Source organism: Saprolegnia diclina (assembly GCF_000281045.1).
Source record: "Saprolegnia diclina VS20 unplaced genomic scaffold supercont1.29, whole genome shotgun sequence".
Taxonomy (NCBI): Eukaryota; Oomycota; class Saprolegniomycetes; order Saprolegniales; family Saprolegniaceae; genus Saprolegnia; species Saprolegnia diclina.
Window position 1 is genome coordinate 293,355 of NW_008246096.1, and position 23,624 is coordinate 316,978.

Here is a 23,624-nt window from a genome sequence, read left to right on the forward strand (position 1 = left end):
AAGCCAAGTGCAAACTGAGAGCGTCGGCACTCGAGTAGCTTAGCTAGCGTTGCAGTGATCTATAAGAACTTAGCTCCTCGATTGGACGGGTATGGGAGTGTACAGCCTGAGGAGGCGGAGCCTGACCGCCAGGTACGAAACGAGCGAGGGCAGAACACCCGAGGCACGAGCCGTGGGAAGGCTTCGTCGCAACGGTAGAGCAGGTCGCCAAGAGTGTGGCCAGGGTCTATAAACACTCTCTGGATCGTGTGCGATACCGAGGATGTGAGGACTTGAAGCCCGGTTACGCAAATGCCTGTTTTTGTCAGGTGTTAGAGGGTTCACCAGGCGTTACGGCGTCCAAGCATGGGGGGGGCGTCGCCTGCGCTGGTCTCCGCTCGACGCGATCACTTGGGTCTGTCTCATCTACACGGTGGTCGTGGCGGCCATGCACATTGGTATCACGCAGCTCCCGGCCGTCGTCGCCTTCCTCGACCTCGTTTCACCGTTGCAGACAAGCTTCGTCTTGCTCTGCTGCACGGGCTTGCATGCGTACGGGTCGCTCGTGCTGTTGCAGTCGCGCCGACGCATCAACCTCATTACGAGCCAGCTCCGGCACTTGAGTCCGCTCGGTCGTCGCCACAAAGCCATGTCGACGACGCCTCGTCGGACGCGGACGTTCCGCTTTGGTAGCTTCTTTCGACTACGTCTGCACCCGGCCGAAGTCGCCCCCGATCTGCAGGTCGTCAAGGACGTGATTCGCCGCCGGTCATTGCTTTTGGATCAAATACAGGCACCGCGCATGGAGCGCTTTGCGCTTTCGTGGAAGGTACACACCGCTTGCCTATCGCCTTCGGTTGTGCGATGACACGTAGGCGCGATTCGTGCAAGTTCAAATGGCCTGTGAAGGCGCATACGCCCGGTGCGCGCATGCTTGTACACTCCATGTACCAAGGCCAACTAGGTTTTTCGGCCCCAAAGGCGTGTTTAGCCGAACAGGATCACTGTACGAGGTCCGCATCTTTCTGCGGCAAGCCATCGCCGTGCCGCTTCAAGTCTACCGTGGCGCCAAGTGGAGTGCGAACGTCGAGAGCCCGTGCGTCGTTTTGTATGGCCTCGTCCTCGCGCTCGAGTGCATGCTCGTGCCGCCGTTAATCGCGTATGCTCGCTCAAATCCAAAAACCACAAAAGCCACGTTGTCCGTAGGTGGAATTTCTACAAGTACGCGGACCCTAACCAGCGCGATCAGTGCCGCAAGCTGCGCGTGTACATCTTGACGCTTGCGATCGCATTTGACTTGGTGCTGGGCATTTGCCTCCCGATCGCGATCGTCGCCCCAGTGCTCGTGGCCTGTCTGCGCAACCCGAGCATTCTCACCAACCCGACGTTTGACGTTTACGCCGTGTCGGTCATCAAAGCCTTTATGGTACCTCCTCGGTGGCTCGTTGAGCGACACGTATCTCTGCGTGAGGTGGCGTCGCTATTAGAACTCGCGGCATTGGTCGCGCCACTCGTGCTCATTGCCATCAGCGTGCGCAGCCTCCATGACGCGATCGTGTCGACGTTTCTCTGGGAAAGCATCGTAGGGCACTTCCTATATCTCGTAATCACGTGGTGGTGGTTAGGTGACGGCGGCGTCGCCCGGGAGCCACTTTGAGAACCTCCAGCGCTATCTGACGCTGGGCGACTTGGACGGACGGGTGCCCTCCAAGTGGCTTCAGCGACACGGGACCACACGCCACAAAGTCGTTGGCTGGCGCAGCCTGTCGCATATACTCATGCGTTGTGTAGAAGACGCGCGAGCTCAATGCGTCCTCGGTGCGCGCTTGGCGGGGCATGTCAGAGCTACTTGATGTCTCATGTAGTTGTTTGCACGACTCGGTCACAAGTCGACTGGGCACTTTACGCCCGTGTTGCCCATGATCCAAGACTCGAGCCCGACGCTCGAGCTACTGCACCACACGCTAGGGTACGCGCGCGACCACGTTGGTCGATCGCTTCTCTTTCTTGGCGCGACGGTTGTCGGCAGCGTTCTTGGCTCGCTCGTGCTCACGGTAGACTACTTATCTACTACTAGTGCATCATCTCGACACTTAGATTGTCCTGCGGGCGTCGCTGACCAACGAGTGTGTTGGTCCGACAGCGCCGCCGTACGTTGCGTGCTTGCTACCGCTGCGCCCGTGGCGCCTCGGGTGGGATCAAGTCTGCGTCTGCCAAGCCGTCGAGATTCTCTGCCCGCCCCGTACGCTACGGCTTGGCGTCATCGGATGACTGACAGCTGCTTAGAGATGACAGAGTCGCTCGACGAGATCCTAACAAAGCTTACGGCGCCAGATGTCCGTCTACTCTCGCTGGACGCTTGTGCCTTTGAGACGGCGCCACGAGGACTCGGCCAGCTGCAGCAACTGTGGGGCCTCCGCGTTCGGGGCGCCGGCTGGAATGCGACCGACCCGGGCCTTGACTTGACAACGCTGCGCCATCTCGTGTTGGTTGGAGCTCATAGAGCTCAACATTGACGTGCAACTAGGTACTTTCAGGTGCGCCTCAACGCGTGGAGAGAGGTGCCATCGCTCTTGTCCCGCCTTCCGCCGCATCTGTTTGTGCTGGATGTCGGCGAAATGGCGCTGACGATTTGGCCAACTTGGGTCTCAGCAGCATGGACGAATGTGCAGCAGCTCATTCTAGTGAGCAATCATCTGACGTCGCTTCCTGCACCGCTCTTGGGTCTCTCGAGTCTTCTCTCGCTCGACTTGACCAACAACTCGATACTGTCGCTCCCGAGTTTGCCTGTACCGTCTCTCGATGCGTGGTGGCATTGGATGCTTATCGACCACCTGCGTAGTGGTCCACTTGGCCCCAACTGAGCCGTCTTCGACTCGCCAGCAATCGACTCGATGCATTCCCTATTTCATGGTTCACGGCCTTGCCGGAGCTCTCGACTTTGACGCTGGCGGAGAATGCGCTGCGCACATGCGACGTGCCGCCTCGTTCGCTGCGCTTGTATACATTGGACGGTAACCCGTGCTGCGCTGCGAGCGAGTCGTTCCCAGCGTGCCACTCGAGCTGCAGTCCGCTCTGCGATGCCGAGTACGCCGCGTCGCCTATCTGCAACGCATTTTGCCCGCGTTCGTGCCAAGCATGCGAATCTGCCTCGTCGTAAGCGCCAATATTCGTGCTACGTACAATAGAAGCTTTGGCCAAGGGAGATACTCTCTTTTCCGTGACACACTCTGAGTAATTCCGCTCCCTTGCCTTGGCCGACCGACGCTACTGTTGCCATCAAGATCTACATCCCTCCGTAGGTTTGGTAAAGAGAGCTGGAAGGGTGCAGCTCGTGGGGCAGCTCTTGCTTCTGCTCGTGGCCGATGAAGACCAGTGACCTCATTTGACGCCCAACTGACTGATGTGATATCGAAACTGCCGCGCTGCTGCCGTAGACAGGACCGCCGCAAAACGCTTGGCGCCACACAGCGTGACGAGTCAAGAGCGCGATCAGCGATGTTCTTGAGAAAGCCAAGTGCAGGTACAATCTATAGCTCCATCGTAACCCGTCGAGTCTGCCAGAGTGCGGAGTGCCGGAGCCCACGAGGTCGTTGGAGTCGCGGGGGAATGGCCCTACGGCACCGTTTCGGTTACGCAGATAACTGCTGATAGCACTGGCTATTTCTGCCGCATTTTCCCGACTGGCGCCACCATGTTCAAGCGCCGTCTTCGCGTCTCGCCGCTGGATGCCATTGCGTGGATCTGCGTCTTGTATGCGGGAACGACAGCGTACTTGCACATGCGCCTCGCCCGCATGCCCGCCGTCGTATCGTTTCTCTCGCTCCTCAATCCGCTCGGGTCGGGCGCCGTCTTTTCCCTCTGTAGCGCCCTCCACGCCCGTGTTGCCTACCATCTCGTCGCCTCACGCTATCGCATCAACTCGACGACGAGCCAGCTGCGCGCCATCAAGCCCCTCGTCGTGCGCGGCCGCCGGCCCAAAGCCGTCCACATCGTGCCGCGCCTGACGCGGTCGCTGCGGCTCAAGAGTTTTTTTCGGCTTCGTCTCAAGTCGAACGAGATTGCGACTGACCTCCAAGTCGTGCACTCAGCGCTTCGCCGCCAATCGATCTTGGACCTGGGTAGCGTCCCGATGCAGAAGCTTGTACTCACATGGAAGGTATGCCGTTGTGCTTCCAACGGAAGCTGCCTTTGTCGAGTAGGGTCGATGGGTGCGACTTCAAATCGCTGGCGAAGGTCATTATGCACGGTACTTGAGAACCGCTCGGCTCTTATGGAGCGAGAGTGGCGAGTAGGTTTATGGGCCCGAAAGGCTTCTTCAGCCGCGCGGGGTCCCACTACGAGCTGCGACTGCTTCTCCGTGAGTGCATTGTCCTGCCATTACAGCTGGTGCGCGGCGTCAACTGGAGCGGTCGCATCCGCAACAACTTTGTCGTGCTGTACGGCCTCATCTTTGCGCTGCATTGCGCGGTCCTACCTGCCCTCATCGCGTACATAACAGTAAAAGGAAAAACCACCTCAATCTCAGGGACGTAGGTGGAATTTCTACAAGTATGCCGATTCGCGGCAGCGAGCCAAGCACCGGAAGCTCCGCGAGTGGATCCTCGTGCTCGTCATGGCGTTCGACATGATGCTCAGCGTCGGCATTCCAATTGCGATCATTGTACCGGCCTACTGGCGCTACTACGTCAACCCGGCTATCCTCTCGGACGTAAACTTTGATGTTTACGCCGTCTCGATTATCAAGTCGTTTATGGTACGCGGTACCCGATACATTGACAGTTGAAATTAACGCTAGGTGGCGTCCGTCCTGGACTTGATCGCGCTCGTCGTACCGCTGTTCTTGATCGCAGTGACGTTGCACAATCTGCACGAGGCGCGCGTTGCGGCGTTTCTCTGGGATAGCATTGTACGTACTTGAAGGGAAATTGTGGAGCATCGTCCGGCGTAGGTGACCGCTGCGTCGCCCGTGGACCAGCTCGCCCACTTGAAAAAGTACTTCAACTTGACCGACTTGGAGGGTCGGCTGCCGTCCAAAACGCTTCGCAACGGGGCATTGCTTAACCTTGGCGTACGATCCATAACCTCGAACTCGTTTTCCACGGTTTTCGACTAGGGCGGACAACCACCGCGCGATTTTGCCTCGGTTCACCTGCTACAATATGCGCTACAATCCTCATGACAACTTGCGCATGTAGCTGTTTGCAAACTGGCCTTCGCTCAAGAAGATGCGGGCGGTCTCCGTCGCTCCGTGGCAGCAAGAGCGCAGCCCTACAGAGCAGCATTTGGCTCCCATTCAGGACGAAGATTCCCCCGACCACGCGGGTCGACTTGCCCTCTTTGGTGCTGTGCTATTGGTCGGCAGCACAGTGGCCGTCCTCGTTCTAGTGGTACGGAGTTCCGTCGACAATCATCTGGCCACAGCTGCGTAGGTGGTGCTGCGCGCCGCATCTGCGACCACTTGTCTTCCGCCGCTTCTCACCGACCACTTGAGCTGCGCGGGCAGCCTTCGCCCGTGGCACTTGTCCCCACTGTGGGACCAATCGTGCGTTTGCCAGATTGTACATATCCACTGTCCCTCCGATTCGGGTCTCATAGCCATCTGAACCCGCCACTTATTGATACCTTGATACAATACTAGAAACCCCCGTGTACGACAACGTCGCAGCCTTTGTGACAACGTACCCGACCGAGCATATCAACTACCTAAAGCTCCAGGGGTGTGATCTCCGCCGCCTCTATTCGTCGATGGTGCGTCTCAGCGACCTATGGGGCCTTGAAGCCAGCGCAGTGCCAACCTCAGAGGCGCCAGACATCGAACTGGCACAGTTCTCCAAACTTGTGTACGGACCCAGCTTGCCGGCGCGCGTTCTGAGCTTTTACGTAGCTACTTGTCGCTGCGACAGAACCCATGGCCCGAGCTTCCACGGCTTTTAAAAAAAGTTCCGCCGCTCCTCTCGGCGCTGGACCTCTCGGAGACGTCCTTCCGCAATTGGCCGGCGTGGGTGGGCGCTGCGTGGTCTAATCTCACGCAGCTAACCGTCGTGAGCGCGCGCTTGATGTCGTTTCCGACGGCTCTCTTTGAGCTCGACTGGCTCGCAACACTCGACTTGACCAACAACTCGATTGAGTCCTTACCCCCCGTGCCGGTGCGACACGCTTTCTCCCGCCTGCGTAGGCAAATGACTTCGGGTAGGACGGCGCGTGGACCCGCGTCAAGGATCTGCGCCTTGGCGGCAACCAGCTACGGACCATTCCACCCAATATCTTTGCCCTCCCGAGCCTCCAGACGCTGACGCTGGCCAAGAACGTACTCACTTCGTGCCCCGTTGCGCCGATGCCACTTGGGATTTACACACTTGACGGCAACCCGTGCTGCTCCCCATCTTTGTCAGCTTGTGCGTCGAGCTGCAGTCCGCTCTGCGACTACTACTATGCAAAGTCCCCGGTCTGCAGTCCGTTCTGCAACAGTAGCATTGCGTGCCGCACGACCTCGAGCTGCTCCGTGTAGCTGCCAGCTCTCCACCGCCTAAGGTCATCGAGTAGGTCTTGGTCTAACGCCAGATACGAATCGACACCTGTCTGTTCCATACATTAGCGCCACGCAACACACCAGGCACCCGTCGGTGCATGCTACGTCGTCATCAAAGCCGTGTAGAAAGGACAAGGACCGCTAAGATTCGAAATGAGATAGAGAGTTATAAACTTATTCCAATTCGGAAACGGCGCAAGTTGGACTTGAGCAACGGCTACGTCGCTTTATAAATACGGCTTCAACTCGGATGCCGGGTCGTCGGCTCCGGCCCAGTATCCTCGACGCCATTACGATCGTATGCTGCCTTTACGCACTGCTCGTGGCTGCCGTGCACGCGTACTTGACCGAGCTACCACACGTTGTTGCGTTCGCGTCGCCCATCAACCCGCTCGGGTCGTCTCTCGTCTTTGCAGTTTGTGCGCTTTTGCATGCTGTGGGCGGCGTCCAGCTGTGCCGCGCGCGCGCCCGCGTCAACGACACGACGAGCCACCTCCGCTTGCTCAGGCCACTCGACACGCGCACGCAGCGACACGCCAAGTCGAGCTTCAAGTCGCCGTTCCACGAGGTCTCGCTGCGCCTTCGCAGCTTGTTTCGCCTGCGATTGCGGTCGGCCGAAGTGTCGCCCGACCTCCAAGTTATCCAAGACGATCTGCATCGCAAGACGATTGAAGCATCGACGGCAGATCCGCCGTCACGGCGACAACTGCGGTACTGGCATCTTCAGGTACGTTGCGACGGAGACGTCTGCGTCGTGTTGAATAATAGACGTAGAGCGCTTGGGTGCGCGTCGTTATGCTGGTCGAAGGGCTCTTCAAGCGGTCTCTCTTCCAACGGCGCCTCGAGTGGGTGACTCAAGTACTTTCCACTAGGTTTTTTGGTCCCGGCGGGCTATTCAGTCGCACGGGCCGGCTGTACGAAGTGCGCCTTCTCCTCCGCGAGGCTGTGATTTTGCCACTGCAGCTCGTTCGCGGCGTCCGGCTGAGCCATCGTATCAACAGCCCGCTCATCACGCTCTACGGCATCGTGTGGGCCTGTCACTGCATTCTCGTGCTTCCACTTGTCATGTACATATTGTCTGATAGACGGGTTGTCATGCTGTGTTTAGGTGGAACTTCTACAACTACCAGTTTGGCACCAAGCAAGAGGTGTACCGCCACCACCGGATCCGTATTCTACTGCTCATCATCATTTTGGACTTGGTCTTGAGCGTCGTCGTGCCGATTTGTGTGTTGGTGCCCGTCGTGTACACCCTCGCACGGACGCCGCGCATGCTCGAGAACGCTCACTTTAGTATGTATGCGATTTCCGCCATTGAAGCCTTCATGGTACGAGTCGGTACTAAGTGTCTTTACTGTCACGCGGATGCTAGGTCACGTCGGTGCTCGATTTGCTGACGTGTAGCGTACCGCTTTTGCTCATCTACTCGACGGTCCAGAGCATCCACACAAATGCCATTGGCGCCTTCTTGCATGCCAAAGTGGTAATTGGTGTGAACCCTAATCCCCGCCAAAACCCTATACTCTAGGTTATGGCGGCGTCCGTGCAAATGCGTTTCCAGCTCATTAAGAAGCTCTTTCGCATCGGCGCCTTTCGACCCGTGGCGGTGGTGCCAGGTCCGCGCTTGAGCGCCCCCGAGCTCTCGTCCAAGGTAGTACGACTCGTGGATGCTGGTGTTGAGTGCAACACAACGTAGTGGCACCATCGCGAGTGGTGGACAACGACGCCGCAGGTGGCGCGCGCGACGCTTCCGGCATCTTATTTTGATCAACATGTAGGAGACAACACGGCGCTGGGCCGAGAAGGTTCTCCGGGGCTCACTCGCTGCGCGCCGCAAGACATCGCTCTCGCTGCTGGCGATTCCGCAGCCACGACGCCCGTATGTCCTTGGTCTAGTGTTGGCTGGCGTTATTGGCACGAGTTGTGGTCTCCTGGCGCTCCTCGTACGCACCTGTGCATCGATATGACATGGTGACGCTACGGTGCGTAGACCATTATTCAAGCCGTTCCGAGTGATGCCTGCTCGCTTCCTCTGAATACATCGATCGTGACGTGTCACGATGCTTTGCGGCCGTGGACGCTTGCTCCCTCGACGGCGCAGTCATGCTACTGCCAAGTCATTCGCATTGACTGCACGGCGCTGCCACGTAGGTCGCGGCTCGAAAGGTCGGACGACTAATTTTTGGTGGCGTAGTGTCGCAGCTCGGCGCGTTTTACACCACCCTCGATGCCTTTCTGAGCACGTACCCCGCCGAGTATGTCAACATGATGACATTCACCAACTGCTCGATGACGGCACCACACCGCGTGCCGTCGTCGCTTGAGCGCTTCAGCAACCTCTGGTTTCTTCATCTCGACGGCGCGTCCTTGCACAACTCGGACAGACTGCCGTCGCTCACCGCCTTTCCCAAGCTCTTGTGCGCCCAATCTGTCATCAAGATAGACGAGGGTTTTCATGTCGCATGATTAGGTACCTCGCGCTGCGGAACCAAGCATGGACGCAGCTGCCCACCGCGCTCTCGGTACTACCGCCGCACTTGTCCGGCCTTGCGCTTTGCGGCAGCCCGCTCACTGAGCCGTGGCCACCTTGGGTCAGCACGACATGGCTCAACCTCTCGCTTCTATCCCTTGTCGCGTGCGAGCTCACGAGTGTGCCGGCGCCCGTCGTGGCTCTAGACCGCCTCGCATCGCTCGACTTGACGGGAAATGCACTCGCTGCGCTGCCACCGCTGTCGGTGAGCAACTCGAAAGAGGAAGACGCACCTCCTTATACATTGGTATTAGACAGCAACGTGGCCGCAGCTCAGCACTCTGAACCTCGGCGGCAATCGGCTCACGGTGATCCCAGACGCACTGTGGTCGCTCCCGCAGCTCTCGACGCTCACGCTGGCGGCCAACCGGCTCGTCAACTGCAGTGCACCGCGTCGACCTCTTGCGCTCTACACCCTCGACGCCAACCCGTGCTGCCATGCGAAACCGTTGGAGACCTGCTTGACGAGTTGCGCGCCACTTTGCGATCCGCAGCGGCTGGCGTCGTCCGTGTGCTCCCCGTATTGCAACACTGTGGTGTGTCGTCTTCAGTCTGCGACCTCGTGTGGCGGAGATTAAAGCTGGAAAAAGTAACATGATAGAGAATCGAAACACAATCTTCACGACGCCGCGTCATGGCCCTGGACATCGTGAGATGCCGTGCGACAGTCGCAAGTGTCCACTTTGTGTAGACCGTTAACACCCCAGTGGTGTGTCCTTTTAATTTGTTGACGTTTCATGCACGAGAAGGGCGGGCAGCGACGGCTGAGCAGAGTCAGCGAGCTCGACGTGATTGGGGCCGTGTGCTGCCTCTATGCTGTGTGCATTGCAAGTGCCCACGCTCTCTTGTACGACTCGGTGCCATTCCGCCTCGTGGCACCGGCGACCAACCCGCTCGCGACAGCTGCCGTCCTCCTCAGTGTCGCCGTCCTCCATCTCTTTGGCCTCTACCAGCTCGCCCGCTCGCGAAGCGGCCTCAACGACATCATTTCGCGCATGCGTTCGATGCGCCAGCTACCACCCTCGCGACACAGCCGCAGTCGCAGCCACATGTCATCTCGATCGTCGGTCGCGCCCCGGTTCCAAGACCAGGGGGACGACGTGCATGACTGGCACATTGTGCGGCACAATATCGCTGCTGGGTTGGCGGCCCATGGATGCGCGGGCACGCGACGAAGCATCCGCCTCCAGCACCTCCACGTCAAGGTACTTCTCTACTGCCCGCTTGTTGAGACGTACTAACGACGGCCTAGATGACGGTCGTGACGGTGGCAATGACGGCCGACAAATACTTTCAACGGTACTACGCTGCATTCCTTGTACTCTGACAGACTACCGAGTCGCATTAGGTTTTTGGGCAAGAAAGGGCTCTTTAGCCAAAATGGCGCGCTCTACGAGCTCCGACTGCTCGCGCGCGAAGTTGTGATTGTACCAATTCAGTTTCTGCGCGGGTACAAGCTCAGCAGCCACGTCGAGTCGGCGTGGGTTGTTGTCTACGGCGTCGTGCTGGCTATACAATGGCTCGTGGTGCCCCCGCTCTTGGCGTAGGACCCATACCTTTTCACTCCCATTTGAGCACATATTAGGTGGAATTTCTACTCGGTGCACGCGTCGGGCGACAAGCGCGACCAGATCCAAGCGGGTCGGATCCGCATTTTGCTCTTACTTTTGGCCTTTGACCTTGTTCTTGGCGTCGCGATCCCCGTGCTACTACTTGGACCGAGCGTCATGCATTTGGTGCGCGGAGACGTGGCAGACGCGCCGACCATCGAGCACGTGCACGACCTCTCGGTCGCTCGCGCTCTTGTCGTAATCGCCCTACTCTCGATGAAGTGGTGTTTGAACCTGAACCAGATAGGGTCGGTTCTCGATCTTGTTTCGGCCACCATCACGCTCGGCGTGATCTACTGGACGCTGCAGAGTGTCTGCGCCGTTCGCCGACGCGCCTTCTTGAAGGAGAATATTGTAAGCATATTCGCAGACAGAGTGTGCATTCCAAGCGTCTGTAGACGGTGGCAGCCAAGATGCCAGCACCATCGACGCGGTCCCGTCGTTCGACGCGCTTCAAGGTACACATGATGATCCCGTGTCAACGCAGGCATCCACACCGTGTCTAGTCGCGCATGAGCAAGGCGTCCGTGGCGCCGACGACGCCCGTTGGCAGCAAGGCCTCTGTCTCGCCCACAATCTACGATCTTCCAGCGTTCCACGCCTTTGCTCGGCAGGAAGCGCGTGCACATGCCTGCCGCCGACGGCTCTTCCAAGGCATGCTGGCGTTCTCAACGCTGCTTGCCGCGGCGCTCCTTCTGGTGCCAACCTTTGCCGATACCAAACTTGCGTTGATGATCCTTGTGTACAGGTTGTCTTACGAGCCGCGCTGCCCTGCAAAACGACACCCCATTCGAAGATGACCTGCACGAGCTTTGTGCGGCCGTGGCATGTTCAGCCTCTCTTCTCCCAGCGCTGCGAGTGCAAGCTACTCTCGGCCGCGTGTGCAAGCATGGGTACGTCCGTCTACCTGCATTGTTCGAGTGGTCACCGTCCAAGGGCTATAGATGCCACGCACGACAGCAACAACATCAGCGATTTTTTGCTCTCGCATGCCGCGCAGTCGATCAACGCTCTCTCACTGACCAACTGCTCGCAGCAGCATACGCCGGCCATCGTCGCGGGCGTCGAGCAGCTGCCGTCGCTCTGGTATCTCTCGCTCATACATTGCCACGAAGACGTGGACACGATGGAGTTCAATTTGACGCACTTGACCACCCTCGTGTATGCGATCGATGGTGAGACGCTGCATTGAACCGCGGTTAGGTACCTCGCGCTGCATGGCAGTGTCTTCACTGCGCTTCCGTTGTCGCTGCGAGAGCTCCCGCCGCTCGTCTCGACATTGGACCTGTCCATGACCGACTGGAGCCAAGTCGAGTGGCCGGTGTGGGTGCCTTCGGCGTGGGGCAACCTGCGGCACATTTGCCTCGCCGCCTGTCATTTGTCGTCGCTGCCATGGCCGCTGCTACACCTCTCGAGCCTCATTACGCTCGATGTCTCGTTCAACCAGATGACGACGATACCGCTTCTCAATGTTCTGCTGTGCATATTGATGGAGCAAAGACTCAAGCGTCTCGGTGTAGGGGACAACATGGCCGCGCTTGACGCAGCTGGACCTCGGCAACAACGCACTAGTGGCGGCTCCGCTCGGCGTGTGGTCGCTACCGCAGCTCGAGTCGCTCGTCTTGACCAACAACGCACTCGGGCTCTGCCCATGGCCCGCGCGCTATCAGCAGCAACTCGTGCTTACTGGCAACCCGTGCTGCGACAAGACGACGTCCCCGTTCTGTTAACTAACACCAAGCACACCCCACACCCATCGATCGCACCGCCCTCGCTACGCAACGACATTGCCCAACCGTCTCCGCGGCTTAGCCTTCGTCCCATTTAGCAATAGAGACAAGTTGTCTGCACTAGCCTGAGACAACTAACTTTCACACCAACTTCGTGTGCGTAGTCGACTCCACACTCTGCTATTGGTAATGCAGTAGCATCGTCGATCGCATCTTTTAACATACATGAACAGCGGAACCACTCGAGATGAGACTCTAGTTCAAGGAAGCCCTCTCGTGCTTCTCGTTAGTCAGTTGGTCATGGACTGAGATAGACGAACCGTTTCATTGGACTGCGCAATCTGTAGCAGCATGTCGAAGGACCCGCATGCGCTCGACCATCAGCTCATGGCGCTCGAGCGCGACGACGGGCGCCGCCACCAAGAAGAGGTCACCAAGAAGCTCGATTCGATCGGGAAGCAGCTCGCCGAGATGCAGGAGAAGAACAAGCAGCTCGAGAACGAGGTGTCTCTTCCATCTCTGTGGCCTTTGGCAACCATTCGAGTTAGTTGGAGTTCGACTCGCGGAATACGCGCAAAGATCCCTACTACAACGCCGTGTCGGCCGACGAGATGGCCCATGTGCAAACCGAAGGTCTCCATAGCATGTCGATCGCCGTCGCGCTCAGATCTGAATGACTAGGCAACAAGTACACGCGCATGATTGAGATTGAGCGTCGCAAGATTGCTCAGCACGACCTCGCGATCCAGGACTGCGAGCGCATCTTGGCCGAGCAAAAGCTCTCGCTTGGGCACGGTACCGCCATGGAGCTCAGCGAGGTCAACCTCGTCAACAAGATCAAGTTGATACAACCCTCGTCGACACCACCTCAAACGTCATCACTGGCATAGAAAGATGGAGACGGAGATCGACCGCAAAATGGTGCGCTTCAACGCCAAGCTCGCGGCCAACAAGGCGCTGCGCCAAACACTCGACATCAAGCGGGCCGAGCGCGCGACCGCCGACGTGCTCTACGCCAAGATCGAACACGACGTGTTCCAGCGAACCTTTGACATCCAAGCCCAGGTTCTAGCGTCCACTTCTTGAAATCGCAACATGCTCTTGTAGACCAAGGAGGTCGAGCGCATGCGGGAGCAGGTGCAAGCCAAAGTCGCCGAGCTCGAATCGCTCAAAAGCGAGACCGACGCGTACGAAAAGCTCTGCGAAGACAAGGCGACCGTGATCCTCAAGGTAAGAACATTGGACAAGAAGACAACTTGTCCAACATCCACTAGGACCTCAAACACCGGGCCGCGGAGACCATGACCAACTCGCTCGACGACAATGCGGTCGCGTCGCCGAAGAAATACCTCAACCCGGGCAACGACAAGACGCTGATCGAGGAGAAGCTCAACAAATCCAAGCTCACGCGCAGTCGCTGGAAAAGCATTCAGGAAAAAGTTACGTCGGAATTGTCGATTCAAAAGTACAACGAAAACCGCGATTTCATCGAAAAGATCCACGAAGTCGCAGGTACAATATTGTCTTCTTCTGCGAGGACACTTTGTACGTTGCCCAGGCACGAAATCGGTCGTCGACGTCATCGAAGCATTTACGACGCAAGAACTCGAGCACTTTGCCAAAGTGCAGTACGTCAACCGACTCGCCGAAGACATTGAGATCCATCGCGCCCAGTGCGCCAAGCTGCGCGAAGAAATCGCCAAGTACGTCGGCGTCCGCCGTCATATAACGTCATACCCGTGTCGCTAGAATGAAGATGCGCAATGACGCGGTCGACGTGCAAAAGCTACAGCGCAACAAGACGCTCAAGACCCGCCAAGAGGTTGCGCATTCCATTCAAAGAAGAGCTCGAAAAGAGCAGCGCTGCCTGTAGAAAGCTGCCGAGCAGGAAGCGCGGCTCGTCGAAAAGACGCTCGAAATTCAACAAACGATGACTGTGCTCAAGCCCGCGCTCATCGCGCTGCATGTGCGCATCGGCTGCAAGGAAAATCAAGGTACACCGTGGCATTGAACCCTTAGTTGGATCGTCGTCATTCACGGGAGTATGTAGAGGACAAAGGGCTCCACTCGGTGCTGGGCGAAATCGAGCAAAAGATGGTCGAGCTGCTCCAAACACTGCACACGAAAACGATTGAGAAGCAGAAAGAGGGCGAGGCGAGCAATGTGCCAGCCATGCGACTGGGCCGGGGCATCAGCGTCTCGGCCGTCGCGCGGTCGCTCATGTCCCAGGGGCTGCCCCCCGAGCCCCTCATCCTCGGCAAGACCGAGCAACCGTATCGCTACGGCGGTGTCAAGCCTCCGACCATGACGCTCCATGAGATGCACCGCAAGGAGGCGGCGGAAGAAGAGTACCCGCTGACTTATGACGAGCTCAAGTCCAAAGTCTGGAAGCGGGATACCAAGCCGGCCGACTCGGCCCCCGCCAACAAGTAGTCATACAACGACGACTAATGAATCGACGAGCGACTAGACCGATATTATGTGATACGTGGTGCGTATTGTCATTGACGTATTGTGTGTCCTTTTTGTGCTTTGGCGTCGTACCATAGACAACTTGTCCACGAGGCGTATTTCTTTGCTCGACCAATCCGATGCGATTGACGAAATGTATTTTAGCCAATCATCGTCTGCCAGATACGCGGGTTTCGCCAGTCGGGCCAATTGGAAATGGGCGCGTTCCAGAACTGCGAGGCCTGCACGACTGCCGAGCCGACGACCGAGGCCCCGGCCGTGACGCCTTCGACGCCCAAGCCGTCGCCGACCGACGAGGTGCCGCCGGTCACGGTAGCGCCGCCCGCCGAGCTGGCCGAGGCCATCGTCGGCGCCATCGCGGCGACAGTGGCCGTCGAGACCGTGGCGCACGTGCAGCAGCAGGCCATCCAGGCGCCAGTCGCAACTGCAGCGGTTGCCGAAGCGGTCGAAATGATCAAGGATGCGCTCGTGTCGGAGGTCGTGCCCATGACCAACAAGAAGCTCTTCACGCTGACTTCGGTACAGCGCTCGCAAGCCGTACCGCCTCCTCCTACCTCTCTGCGCTAGGTCATGTACGAAGCCGACGATCCGTTTGGGAGTCTCGCCGCACTCGTGACGCTATCGCCCGTGTAGGCTACTGCACCATGTATGCCATTGAGACTCATGCGTTCGATAGGTTCATCATGGTCATGTATGCCACGCTCATCGTGTTCCAGCGCGACTTGCACGTGATCTGCATGCTTCTGGGCCAAGTACACACCTCTTCCCGCTTGCAGAGACTTATGCTGCCAACCGTAGATGGTCAATGAGGTTGTCAACCAAATTCTCAAGCGCACGATCGACCAAAAGCGTCCTGATGGTACATATTCACCTCCAAAGGGCAGCCCCATCGATGCGAGCGTAGGTGCCGAAATGCACGACGCTGGCATGCCCTCGGCGCATGCCCAGTTCATGGCCTTCTTTGCGACCTACGTCGTGCTGTACACGTCCAACCGGTACCTCGTCGGTGTCGTCGGCGTTGTCCTTATGTCGTCCACTAGCATGAGCAAGCGAAGAGAGTGGGAACACAAGGCAGCGATGGTTGGCATCGTCGCGCTGGCGTTCCTCTGCTGCATCTCTCGGTACGCCTCCACTGGTCGAGCAAACATGATATTCACATGAGCAGAATTCGACTCGGCTACCACAGCTACGCCCAGGTCGTCGTCGGCGTCGCCGTCGGTGCGGGTGTCGGTATCCTCTGGTACATTTGCATGGAGCGCGTACGTCCAGACTGTGCATGTGGTGCATGTACAATCTGGCCGCGTGTAGATTCTGGAGCCCCTCTTTCCGACGATTGCCGCCCACAAGTGGGCGCAAGAGCTCTTTGTGCGCGACTGCTCGCACATTCCAGACATGGTGCAGTTCCAGTACGACGCGATCCAGAACAAGAAGACCCAGACAAAGTACTCGATGTAGAATCTATCTCTCGATAGCCTTTGGTATCCACGACGCCGCGATCGCTGTCACTTGGAACGACCGGCGGACTGCAGCGACCACGACAACGTCCAATGCCTCTGGCTGCACACTCACGCGCATGCCGTACATGGTCTTGAGTGCTGTCGCAAGCCGCTTGAGCGCTGTGGTGTCCTCCATCGTGGGCGAAGGGACACTCAGCCGGCGGCCGTCGCTCGACCACGAGAGACGGGCCACGGGCGCTTGTACGACACGGCTCCACGCTGCGCGCACATGCGCGAGGATCTCAGCATCAAACACTTGTTGGCTCAGCGATGGCAGCACAGCGATTGACGAAGTCGCGTGGACGGCCACGGGCACCGACGTTGACGGTAGCGCGCTCACGTCGACCGTTGACGTGACGACGACGACGATGTTGGTGATGGCGTTGAGTGTCGACCCAAGGAGGGTCTCGACACTAGAAGACACCTTGTGCATTAGCTAGAGACGCGAAAGAGGATACCAACCTTGCGGACCACGGAATGCGCGTATCGAGCTCCGTGTCAAAGTTGAGACCGAGCCCCTCGAGCTGCTCTACAAGACCCGGCGGGGCATGGACAGCGAGGTGGTTGCCCCGCTCGGCCACGCGTTCGAGGGTCGAGATGACGGCGTCGATGTCGGAAACCGTGTCAAATGCGCTGTGCAGAAGCGTGAGCTGGCGATGCCGACGCGCCTCGGGCACGCCCGCGGGCACATCGAGCACCTGTGGCTTGGCCCAGCGCGGCCCCGACCGCGGGCGCAAGGCCAGCCCAACCACGCCGTCCAAGATGAGATTGTCGCTGCTGACGTCGACGATCGACGCGTTGGGATCGGCCAACAACTCGTTCGAATAGACAGCCGAGACCTCGGGCACAAACGAGACGGTGACGTGCAGCACGCGCTGGCCCTCGGTCGGCAACGGCGGCGACGCCCACTCGACGCGGACGCAGTGGCCCTTGCTGTCTGCGTACTCGGCGAGCACGCGGAGGCGGACATGCGCGCCCAGCGGCAGACCGTTGGTGTACGCGATCGTTGGCTGAAACGCCAGCGTCATGTGCTCGGCCACGACATTCGTGTGCTTGGGCGAGAACCGCGCGAGGAGCTTGGCCTTGGACGCTGGCGTCAGAAACACCGCTGCGATGTACACATCATTGGTCTCGGTCAGCAAGAGCGGCAGCGCCGTGCGGTTGTCACGGGTGGTAAAGACGGGCGGCAAGAGCAAGAGAGACGTCAACGGGTGCGCATGGACCTCCCATCGCTGGTGCATGCGCGCAATCACGTCGAACGACACGCCGTGCGAGTTGCGGTACATCATGCGTTGGGCCATGGCCATGTCGTCGCACTGGACTTCGAGCACCGTGACAGCGTACGCTGCCTCCAGCGCGCCTAATGCCAATCTGAGTTCTTATGGTAGTATCAAGTTGATACCGTACCCGTCACGTACGCTTCGTACTCCCACAGCTGCGAATGCGTGTTGTCGACGACGATGACGGCGACCTTGTCGGCCAGCGCGGCCATGAACGCAGCTTTGCACGCGTCATGAGCCTCACCGAGCTTGCTCTTCTCGTAGTAATAGCCTCCGGGTGACTCGAAACAGAGATCCGCGCTGCACAGTACGCTGGATGCGGTAGCTGCCGTCGCCTACCCCAAAATGAGCTGGGCGCGCATGGTTGCTGAGAGGACCATAGATAGAACACGCCGGCTGAGCGTACTCTTGCCACTGCCGGGGAGACCGCGCAAGATAATGACTTGATGACCTGTGAACGAGACGTGCGCTGCGATTTGCGACCCGATGGCATCGTCGTCAACAGACGCGGGCGAGGGGCCCTTGCGCAGGATCGAAAGGGTCGCATCTGGCGTCGTGAGCATCAAGGTTGAGAGCGTCACTGCCGTCGTGAATGGCTGCCGGTTCGTATCTTGGATCTCGTCCTGGAGAGTTTTGCGCGGCAATGTCTCGTCGAGCGCCCACAGAACGGCGTCGCGCGGGCCCTTCTTGCCGAGCTCGCACTTGAGACTCGACTTGATACCGAGGCTCTGGAGCTTGAGCAGCAGTGTATTGCCCGTCTAAACAGAATACACGCCTGATACTTGAGAACGCTGTTGGGACAGCATACCTTGGCCAAGAAGGTCTTGAAGGTGTCCGAGAACTGCAGCGTGAGGCTCAGTCGCTTGCCAGCTACGTTGGGCGAGTTTTGCACTTGGAGCCGACAGCTTGCGTCGATGGCGGGCGTCGGCATGGCGTAGCTTGCAAAGAGCGATTGCATGGCGTGGAGCTGCGTGTCCGAGCCCACGTCGGCCTCGACAAGGACGATGGCCGGTGTCACGGCCAAGTCGTCGCTCCATGTCGTCGTTGTCTGCCACTGCTTTCTCACTACACACATATCAGTGATGCATATCTCGACTTGGGAGAGCGACAATGCGCACCTGAGCTGGCGTAGGCGATGAGTGCCGGATCGTCCAAGCGTAGCTGTAGCCAGCGAGCAATAAGCATGAGCCTAGGTCCGCTGCCGAGACGTACCTGGACGTACACGCGCTGCTTGGCCGGTTCGTTGGGCGCCGCGACAGCTGGTTGCTCTACGCTGCCCGACCGAGCCTTCTTCGCCTCGCGCTTGCCGCCTTTTGCCATCCTCGTCTGGTGTCGTCCTGCGCGAATCTGAAATCTGACCGTCCACTGCCGTGGATTGCACATGACGCACTGATTAAGGTAATTATTAATAGTGTTAAGCAACGGGCCCTTTGGCTACTGCAGACGCAAGCGTGGACGACCGTAGCGACACTCGGTTTCCTTCAAAGTGAGTACTGGCAACTGTCGCATCGGTGCGTACATGTCGGCGTCTTTGTGGGGCTGGGGCACCGCCATAGAACACGGAGTCCATTTGAGCAACACTATTTGAAGAAAACACTATACAGGTAATTTGGCACGACCAGCACTCAGTGTCGGCGCAGCGCCAGTCAGATTCGGAGGCCGCGAGTGATGTTTGACGAAGACAGCGATGGCATGAGCGACGGTGGCGTCGTCGACGACCGCGTCTGGATGGAGAAGGAGTCGCTCGCCATGGAGCGCCGGTCACGCACGGTACCACAGCCTCCTATGGCCATTCTGCAACCTCTTTGTAGGTCGGCTTCCGTGAAGGGATCGACGTCGGGAAGGAGCAGATGTTGCAGGAGGGCTTTGACCACGGCTACAAGGCTGGCGCCGCCAAGGGCTTTGAGATGGGCACGCTGCATGGCATTCTGCGGTTCGAACGCACCACGTACCGCCACGTCATGACTTTGCACTTTCTACGTAGCGCGTTCAAGCATCAGTTTCCCGCCGACCATCCAGCGATGGCCGCGGTGCTTGCGCTAGCCGCCGAGCTCAAGGCGTCCGAGGAAGCCGCCGTGACGGCCGGTGATATCCCGGCTGCCTCGTCCAACCAGGAAGCGGCCGTGCTTGCTGCAGTCCCGCTCCCGCTCCCGCACGCGCCATCGACCAACGACGCACACAAGGAATAGCATTAAGAACAGAATAAGAACGACCGAACGACTACGTATGGCCCTTGGCGGCCATGCCCTGAATCGACTCGAGAGGCGGGCGGTACATCTTGGGCAGCATCTTGCGCTGGAGTGCGTTGAACGAGTACTTTGGTGCGCCAATGTTTTTTTGCGCAATCTCAATCCGCGTGCCGCGCGCCCGCATGACGTTGGCGATCGGTTTGACAAGCGCTTCAACGTCCTTCGTCATCGATGACGTGGCGTGCACGCGGCGCATCTGGTCGAGCGTGATCGACATGGCCGTGCGGTCCTTCCCGCTCTTGCAAAACGTGACGCGGCCGCCGTTGAGGCACCGAACGACGTCCGAGGCTTCGAGCAGTAGCCGCGTGTTTTTGGTCGCTGCCGCTTTGGTTTCGGCCTCCAGTAGCGTCGTGAGTGTCTGCAGCGCCGCTTTGGGCGCCGACCCTTCCAAGTGCACGTGCTCCTCCATGGCCGTGTAGCTGGCAGCGTAGGCTTGCAGCGTCTAGCATCATCATTACTACCACATGCAAGCCGAAGATGTAGTTACCTTGAACGCCTTCTGGTTGACCTTGTGCTGGAGGTCCCAGCCGGTCGTCCCCATCATGTTGGCCAGCGATTGCATCTCGTTGATGCCTTGGGTAAAGAGAACGGGCACCACCGCAATTGTCGCGCCTGTTTGAAGCGGCCCGGGCAACGCGACGAGCGTCGAGGACGGCAGGGGGACGTGGATGACGTAGCCCTTGCCGTCATGGGCCGGCGTGAGGCGAATGCGGGACGTCTCGGTCTGCCCCTCAAACTGAAACACAAAGCGTTCCAGTGTCTTGATCGCGACCCACGCGTCCGAGAGCATGCGGAGTTCATGGCCTTGCGACGACACGAGCGACTCCCACTGCACGAGAAACCCGATCGCCGTCCATTGGCGCAGAATGGCCATGCCATCGCGCGTCGACGGACTCAGTGCCAGCTCGAGCTGCGCAAGAAACGTCGTGACAAGGACGCTGAGCGACTGCGACACGCAGAGGATCTTGCGGTACATGTAGGCGTGTTTGGCAGCATCAAAGCTCGCCGCGTCCACCGCTGTCATCATGGCGTCCTCCAGATCCAAGAGCCCGTGCTTGTCGAGACCCAAGGCGTGGGCCGTCGGCGCGCCGCAGCTCACGGTAGCCGTGACCGCGTCTTGGACGTCGAGCGTCACGGCCGGGAGGTCGAGCCCCGAGAGCGACGACGCGCGGAAGCTGGACGCGCCCGTGCTGAACCGACGCACGGGCGACTCGGCAAACGTCCGAAAGTACGAGAGGTGGAGGTTGGTCGCCAATGGCTGCACGAGCAGCTCCTTCTTCTCTTTCGACGAGCGAAACCACTTGCTGGAGGCGTCCCGGTCCGCCACGTCCTCCATCATCTTTTCCAAGTCGGCGAGGTACCCGTCGAGGTTGGCAACGTGCTTGGCGAGCGTCTCGATCGGAATCGGCGCGCCGTCCGGCTCGGTGCGGATGTGCGAGTGCTTGTTGCGCTTCCGGAGCTCGTGGTCCTTGGCCTTGTCCGCCAGGCGAAACATCGGGGTTTGGTCGACGGCCCCGAGCGCAGTCTCACTCACGAGCCCAAACTTGGCTTTCGAACACTTGATGCGGACTTGGATGTGGACTTCACCGACGGGGTCAACACCACCGAGCATCGAGCGCCGGTCGCCGCGCGGGTAGATGGGCACCCAGTCGTCAACGTCAAAGACGTACTCGGCGTCCGGGTCGGGCAGACTCGTGTCGGGGTTCATCGACGTCGATTTGAGTTTGAGAATGCGCCACGGTACAATGACATGGCCAATTGGCACGTCCATGACCTTGGCAATGGCTTCGTGGTAGACGCTAAACTGAACGACGCCCTTGGAGTTGCACACGCGGTGCGACGGTCGGTAGATCGAGTACGACGACGCGGGCTTCTTCGGGCCGTCGCCGCTGAGCGACGTCGCCATCTTCTTCATCTGCGGCGACGTCGACGCGACCGACGTCCGGCGGTGCGTACCCCACACTGGGTTGCACGTCGCCATTTCGGTGCGCGTGCGGCCAACGTCCTGCATGGGCGTGGCTGGGTACGGCGCATCCGGCCCGGCCTCGGGCTTGTCGGTCTCGCCAAACGAGATGCGAATGAACGGGTTGATGGCCGTGGGCGTGGGCGATGTCACCGTCGTCGCTGCCGTGTTGGGCGACATGCCCGTGGACGTCGGCGCCGGTGCCGTTGGTGGTGTCGTTGTCGTCGTCGGTGGCGGGAGCACGTCGAGCTTGAGGTTGCGGGCCTCCAACACCGCGACGTGAAAGACGTCGCAGCCCGCCGCGAGCGCATCGTCGTCCGAGTCGAAGATCAGCTGCCGCTTGCGCTCGTTCTCGCAGCGCACGTGCCAGAGCTCGGTAAACATTTGCAGCTCGGCGTGCATGTGCTTGAGGAAGAGCTTGGGAATGCGCGTATGGTACCCGACCTCCATGATCTCCTCGGCCACGCGACGCGGCCCCAGCGTCGTCGACGGAAACGAGTACGTCTGCATGAGGTGGTGCTGCGTCGGGATGAGCGGGTGCGCCAGTGGTCGGATACGTGCGACCGTGAGCACGATCGCAGGATCTTTTGCGCCGAGCATCGCAGGGCTCGAGATCGTGGGCGGCGTGGTATGGCCTTTCCGCAGCGTCAACGGTATGTAGATGACGGGCGCGCCGAGGCGAACCTGGCTGGCCAAGTAGCGCATCGCGACCACGCACGACGCGATCGAGAGCTTGTCCTGGACGCGCACGAGCGAGATATGGACCACGTCCTCGACGCTCGTCGATGCCAGCGGCAGCTCAATGCCAAGGACGAACGACGGGTTGCTGCTCTTGGTGATCTCGGTCTCGTACATGCGCAGCGAGCTCGGCGCGCCGGCGATCGTGGCTTGCGAGAGGTGCTCGATAAGCAGCTGGCACTCGGGCACGTCGGGCGACTGCCCACGCAGCGAGGCCAAGGCGCCTTGGAGGAAGCTCTGCGGTGGGCCGCGGGCGTTGACGTTGCTGACGGCGCAGAAGAAGCTCACGACAAGGTCGTCGGCCATCGCGGGGCAAAAGTGCAAACTGGCCGAATGCACTTGGTCGTTCTGCCGTCAAATAAAATACATTTTCCAATTAAATGCAAATTAATTTAAACAATTTCGATTAAAATACGACCGAAAGGCGTGCGCGTCGAATTAAATCACGACCCGTCGACAAGCAATGGCAGAGCGCCGTGCTGATACAAACCGTTCCTCGCAGACGGCCGAGCAGATTGGGGGGGTAACGAATGTATTGGTGCCCCGCCTGCCCAGTGGTGGGCGAGGTGGGTTAGCTAATTTGCTACGGGCTGCAAAATGCGGAATGATCAGAGCGGGGCCGCTCAGTGCCTTGGCTTGTTTTGCTGCTTGGACTTCTGTCCTTCTGTGCTTCTGTTCTTCTGTTGTTCGTGACTGCTCGTCCCATCGCGCGCAAAACCTCTTTCTCTTCTTGAAAATGGTCCGACTGGTGCGTCGATGCCCACAACGTCGTCGCACCCGTTCGCTGGCACCACCTGGTGGCAACAACGCGGCGACCGTGTACACGGCTGCGGCAAGGGTCCACAGCTTTCACGTCCAAGGCGGTATGAAAATCACGGTCCATCCAAAGGGCGGCTAGGGTACACCACATTACCCACCGTCAATACGTCGAGGTCATCAGTAGAGAGGCCGCAGCATCATGCGTCAAGATGGATGGACGCGCGATCTGGCGCGGGATGAGTTGCTCCTCGAGTCGTCTCGAGCTCGAAATTCAGTGCAAGTAACG

The 23,624-nt window shown here is 59.1% G+C and overlaps 9 protein-coding genes across 9 annotated transcripts; 7 read left to right on the top strand and 2 right to left on the bottom strand.

Annotated features, from left to right (window-relative positions):
* Positions 1-427: 427 nt before the first annotated feature.
* SDRG_09185 (hypothetical protein) lies at positions 428-3,139 on the top strand (the record flags this gene model as incomplete). Its single annotated transcript, XM_008615102.1, has 13 exons — positions 428-721; positions 773-808; positions 855-901; positions 944-1,138; positions 1,186-1,405; positions 1,451-1,561; positions 1,605-1,724; positions 1,771-1,797; positions 1,845-2,033; positions 2,077-2,221; positions 2,266-2,464; positions 2,507-2,768; positions 2,822-3,139. 13 exons carry the CDS (start codon positions 428-430, stop codon positions 3,137-3,139), a joined length of 2,163 nt encoding a protein of 720 aa, XP_008613324.1.
* A 519-nt stretch (positions 3,140-3,658) lies between these two features.
* On the top strand, positions 3,659-6,573 carry SDRG_09186 (hypothetical protein). The gene is made up of 12 exons (XM_008615103.1): positions 3,659-4,138; positions 4,182-4,228; positions 4,275-4,469; positions 4,516-4,735; positions 4,778-4,888; positions 4,931-5,050; positions 5,096-5,125; positions 5,178-5,369; positions 5,412-5,568; positions 5,621-5,822; positions 5,867-6,128; positions 6,176-6,573. Exons 1-12 carry the CDS (start codon positions 3,674-3,676, stop codon positions 6,488-6,490), a joined length of 2,316 nt encoding a protein of 771 aa, XP_008613325.1. The 5' UTR covers positions 3,659-3,673; the 3' UTR covers positions 6,491-6,573.
* Positions 6,574-6,705: 132 nt separating this feature from the next.
* Positions 6,706-9,645, top strand: SDRG_09187 (hypothetical protein). The gene is made up of 12 exons (XM_008615104.1): positions 6,706-7,238; positions 7,286-7,332; positions 7,384-7,578; positions 7,620-7,839; positions 7,884-7,994; positions 8,040-8,162; positions 8,208-8,243; positions 8,290-8,454; positions 8,502-8,658; positions 8,706-8,928; positions 8,982-9,246; positions 9,296-9,645. The coding sequence occupies exons 1-12, from the start codon at positions 6,762-6,764 to the stop codon at positions 9,617-9,619; spliced, it is 2,343 nt and encodes a 780-aa protein (XP_008613326.1). The 5' UTR covers positions 6,706-6,761; the 3' UTR covers positions 9,620-9,645.
* Positions 9,646-9,778: 133 nt separating this feature from the next.
* On the top strand, positions 9,779-12,381 carry SDRG_09188 (hypothetical protein; the record flags this gene model as incomplete). Its single annotated transcript, XM_008615105.1, has 11 exons — positions 9,779-10,246; positions 10,294-10,340; positions 10,390-10,584; positions 10,627-10,849; positions 10,895-11,005; positions 11,050-11,109; positions 11,158-11,349; positions 11,400-11,544; positions 11,596-11,812; positions 11,855-12,122; positions 12,172-12,381. The coding sequence occupies 11 exons, from the start codon at positions 9,779-9,781 to the stop codon at positions 12,379-12,381; spliced, it is 2,136 nt and encodes a 711-aa protein (XP_008613327.1).
* A 321-nt stretch (positions 12,382-12,702) lies between these two features.
* Positions 12,703-14,876, top strand: SDRG_09189 (hypothetical protein). The gene is made up of 10 exons (XM_008615106.1): positions 12,703-12,885; positions 12,930-13,014; positions 13,063-13,222; positions 13,272-13,446; positions 13,489-13,611; positions 13,656-13,893; positions 13,940-14,084; positions 14,131-14,203; positions 14,255-14,375; positions 14,432-14,876. Exons 1-10 carry the CDS (start codon positions 12,733-12,735, stop codon positions 14,812-14,814), a joined length of 1,656 nt encoding a protein of 551 aa, XP_008613328.1. The 5' UTR covers positions 12,703-12,732; the 3' UTR covers positions 14,815-14,876.
* A 172-nt stretch (positions 14,877-15,048) lies between these two features.
* SDRG_09190 (hypothetical protein) lies at positions 15,049-16,308 on the top strand (the record flags this gene model as incomplete). The annotated part of the gene is made up of 8 exons (XM_008615107.1): positions 15,049-15,372; positions 15,421-15,482; positions 15,530-15,605; positions 15,652-15,712; positions 15,758-15,848; positions 15,894-15,974; positions 16,019-16,112; positions 16,162-16,308. 8 exons carry the CDS (start codon positions 15,049-15,051, stop codon positions 16,306-16,308), a joined length of 936 nt encoding a protein of 311 aa, XP_008613329.1.
* Positions 16,309-16,311: 3 nt separating this feature from the next.
* SDRG_09191 (hypothetical protein) lies at positions 16,312-18,949 on the bottom strand (the record flags this gene model as incomplete). Its single annotated transcript, XM_008615108.1, has 7 exons — positions 16,312-16,762; positions 16,812-17,709; positions 17,757-17,964; positions 18,007-18,387; positions 18,438-18,694; positions 18,748-18,790; positions 18,842-18,949. The coding sequence occupies 7 exons, from the start codon at positions 18,947-18,949 to the stop codon at positions 16,312-16,314; spliced, it is 2,346 nt and encodes a 781-aa protein (XP_008613330.1).
* A 283-nt stretch (positions 18,950-19,232) lies between these two features.
* SDRG_09192 (hypothetical protein) lies at positions 19,233-19,898 on the top strand. Its single transcript, XM_008615109.1, has 3 exons — positions 19,233-19,399; positions 19,441-19,562; positions 19,614-19,898. The coding sequence occupies exons 1-3, from the start codon at positions 19,298-19,300 to the stop codon at positions 19,816-19,818; spliced, it is 429 nt and encodes a 142-aa protein (XP_008613331.1). The 5' UTR covers positions 19,233-19,297; the 3' UTR covers positions 19,819-19,898.
* SDRG_09193 (hypothetical protein) lies at positions 19,850-22,885 on the bottom strand (the record flags this gene model as incomplete). The annotated part of the gene is made up of 2 exons (XM_008615110.1): positions 19,850-20,320; positions 20,366-22,885. The coding sequence occupies 2 exons, from the start codon at positions 22,883-22,885 to the stop codon at positions 19,850-19,852; spliced, it is 2,991 nt and encodes a 996-aa protein (XP_008613332.1).
* Between the last annotated feature and the right edge of the window lie 739 nt (positions 22,886-23,624).

Coding starts and splice junctions, on each gene's coding strand:
- SDRG_09186 (XM_008615103.1), top strand. CDS start 3,674: ATGTTCAAGCGCCGTCTTCGCGTCTCGCCGCTGGATGCCATTGCGTGG. Junction 5,051..5,095: donor GGGCATTGCTTAACCTTGGC/GTACGATCCATA, acceptor GTTTTCGACTAG/GGCGGACAACCACCGCGCGA. Junction 5,126..5,177: donor CACCGCGCGATTTTGCCTCG/GTTCACCTGCTA, acceptor TTGCGCATGTAG/CTGTTTGCAAACTGGCCTTC.
- SDRG_09187 (XM_008615104.1), top strand. CDS start 6,762: ATGCCGGGTCGTCGGCTCCGGCCCAGTATCCTCGACGCCATTACGATC. Junction 7,239..7,285: donor TGCGGTACTGGCATCTTCAG/GTACGTTGCGAC, acceptor TAATAGACGTAG/AGCGCTTGGGTGCGCGTCGT. Junction 7,995..8,039: donor CCTTCTTGCATGCCAAAGTG/GTAATTGGTGTG, acceptor CCTATACTCTAG/GTTATGGCGGCGTCCGTGCA.
- SDRG_09189 (XM_008615106.1), top strand. CDS start 12,733: ATGTCGAAGGACCCGCATGCGCTCGACCATCAGCTCATGGCGCTCGAG. Junction 13,612..13,655: donor AGGCGACCGTGATCCTCAAG/GTAAGAACATTG, acceptor AACATCCACTAG/GACCTCAAACACCGGGCCGC. Junction 14,376..14,431: donor CGGCTGCAAGGAAAATCAAG/GTACACCGTGGC, acceptor GGGAGTATGTAG/AGGACAAAGGGCTCCACTCG.
- SDRG_09192 (XM_008615109.1), top strand. CDS start 19,298: ATGTTTGACGAAGACAGCGATGGCATGAGCGACGGTGGCGTCGTCGAC. Junction 19,400..19,440: donor TGGAGCGCCGGTCACGCACG/GTACCACAGCCT, acceptor ACCTCTTTGTAG/GTCGGCTTCCGTGAAGGGAT. Junction 19,563..19,613: donor ACGCTGCATGGCATTCTGCG/GTTCGAACGCAC, acceptor CTTTCTACGTAG/CGCGTTCAAGCATCAGTTTC.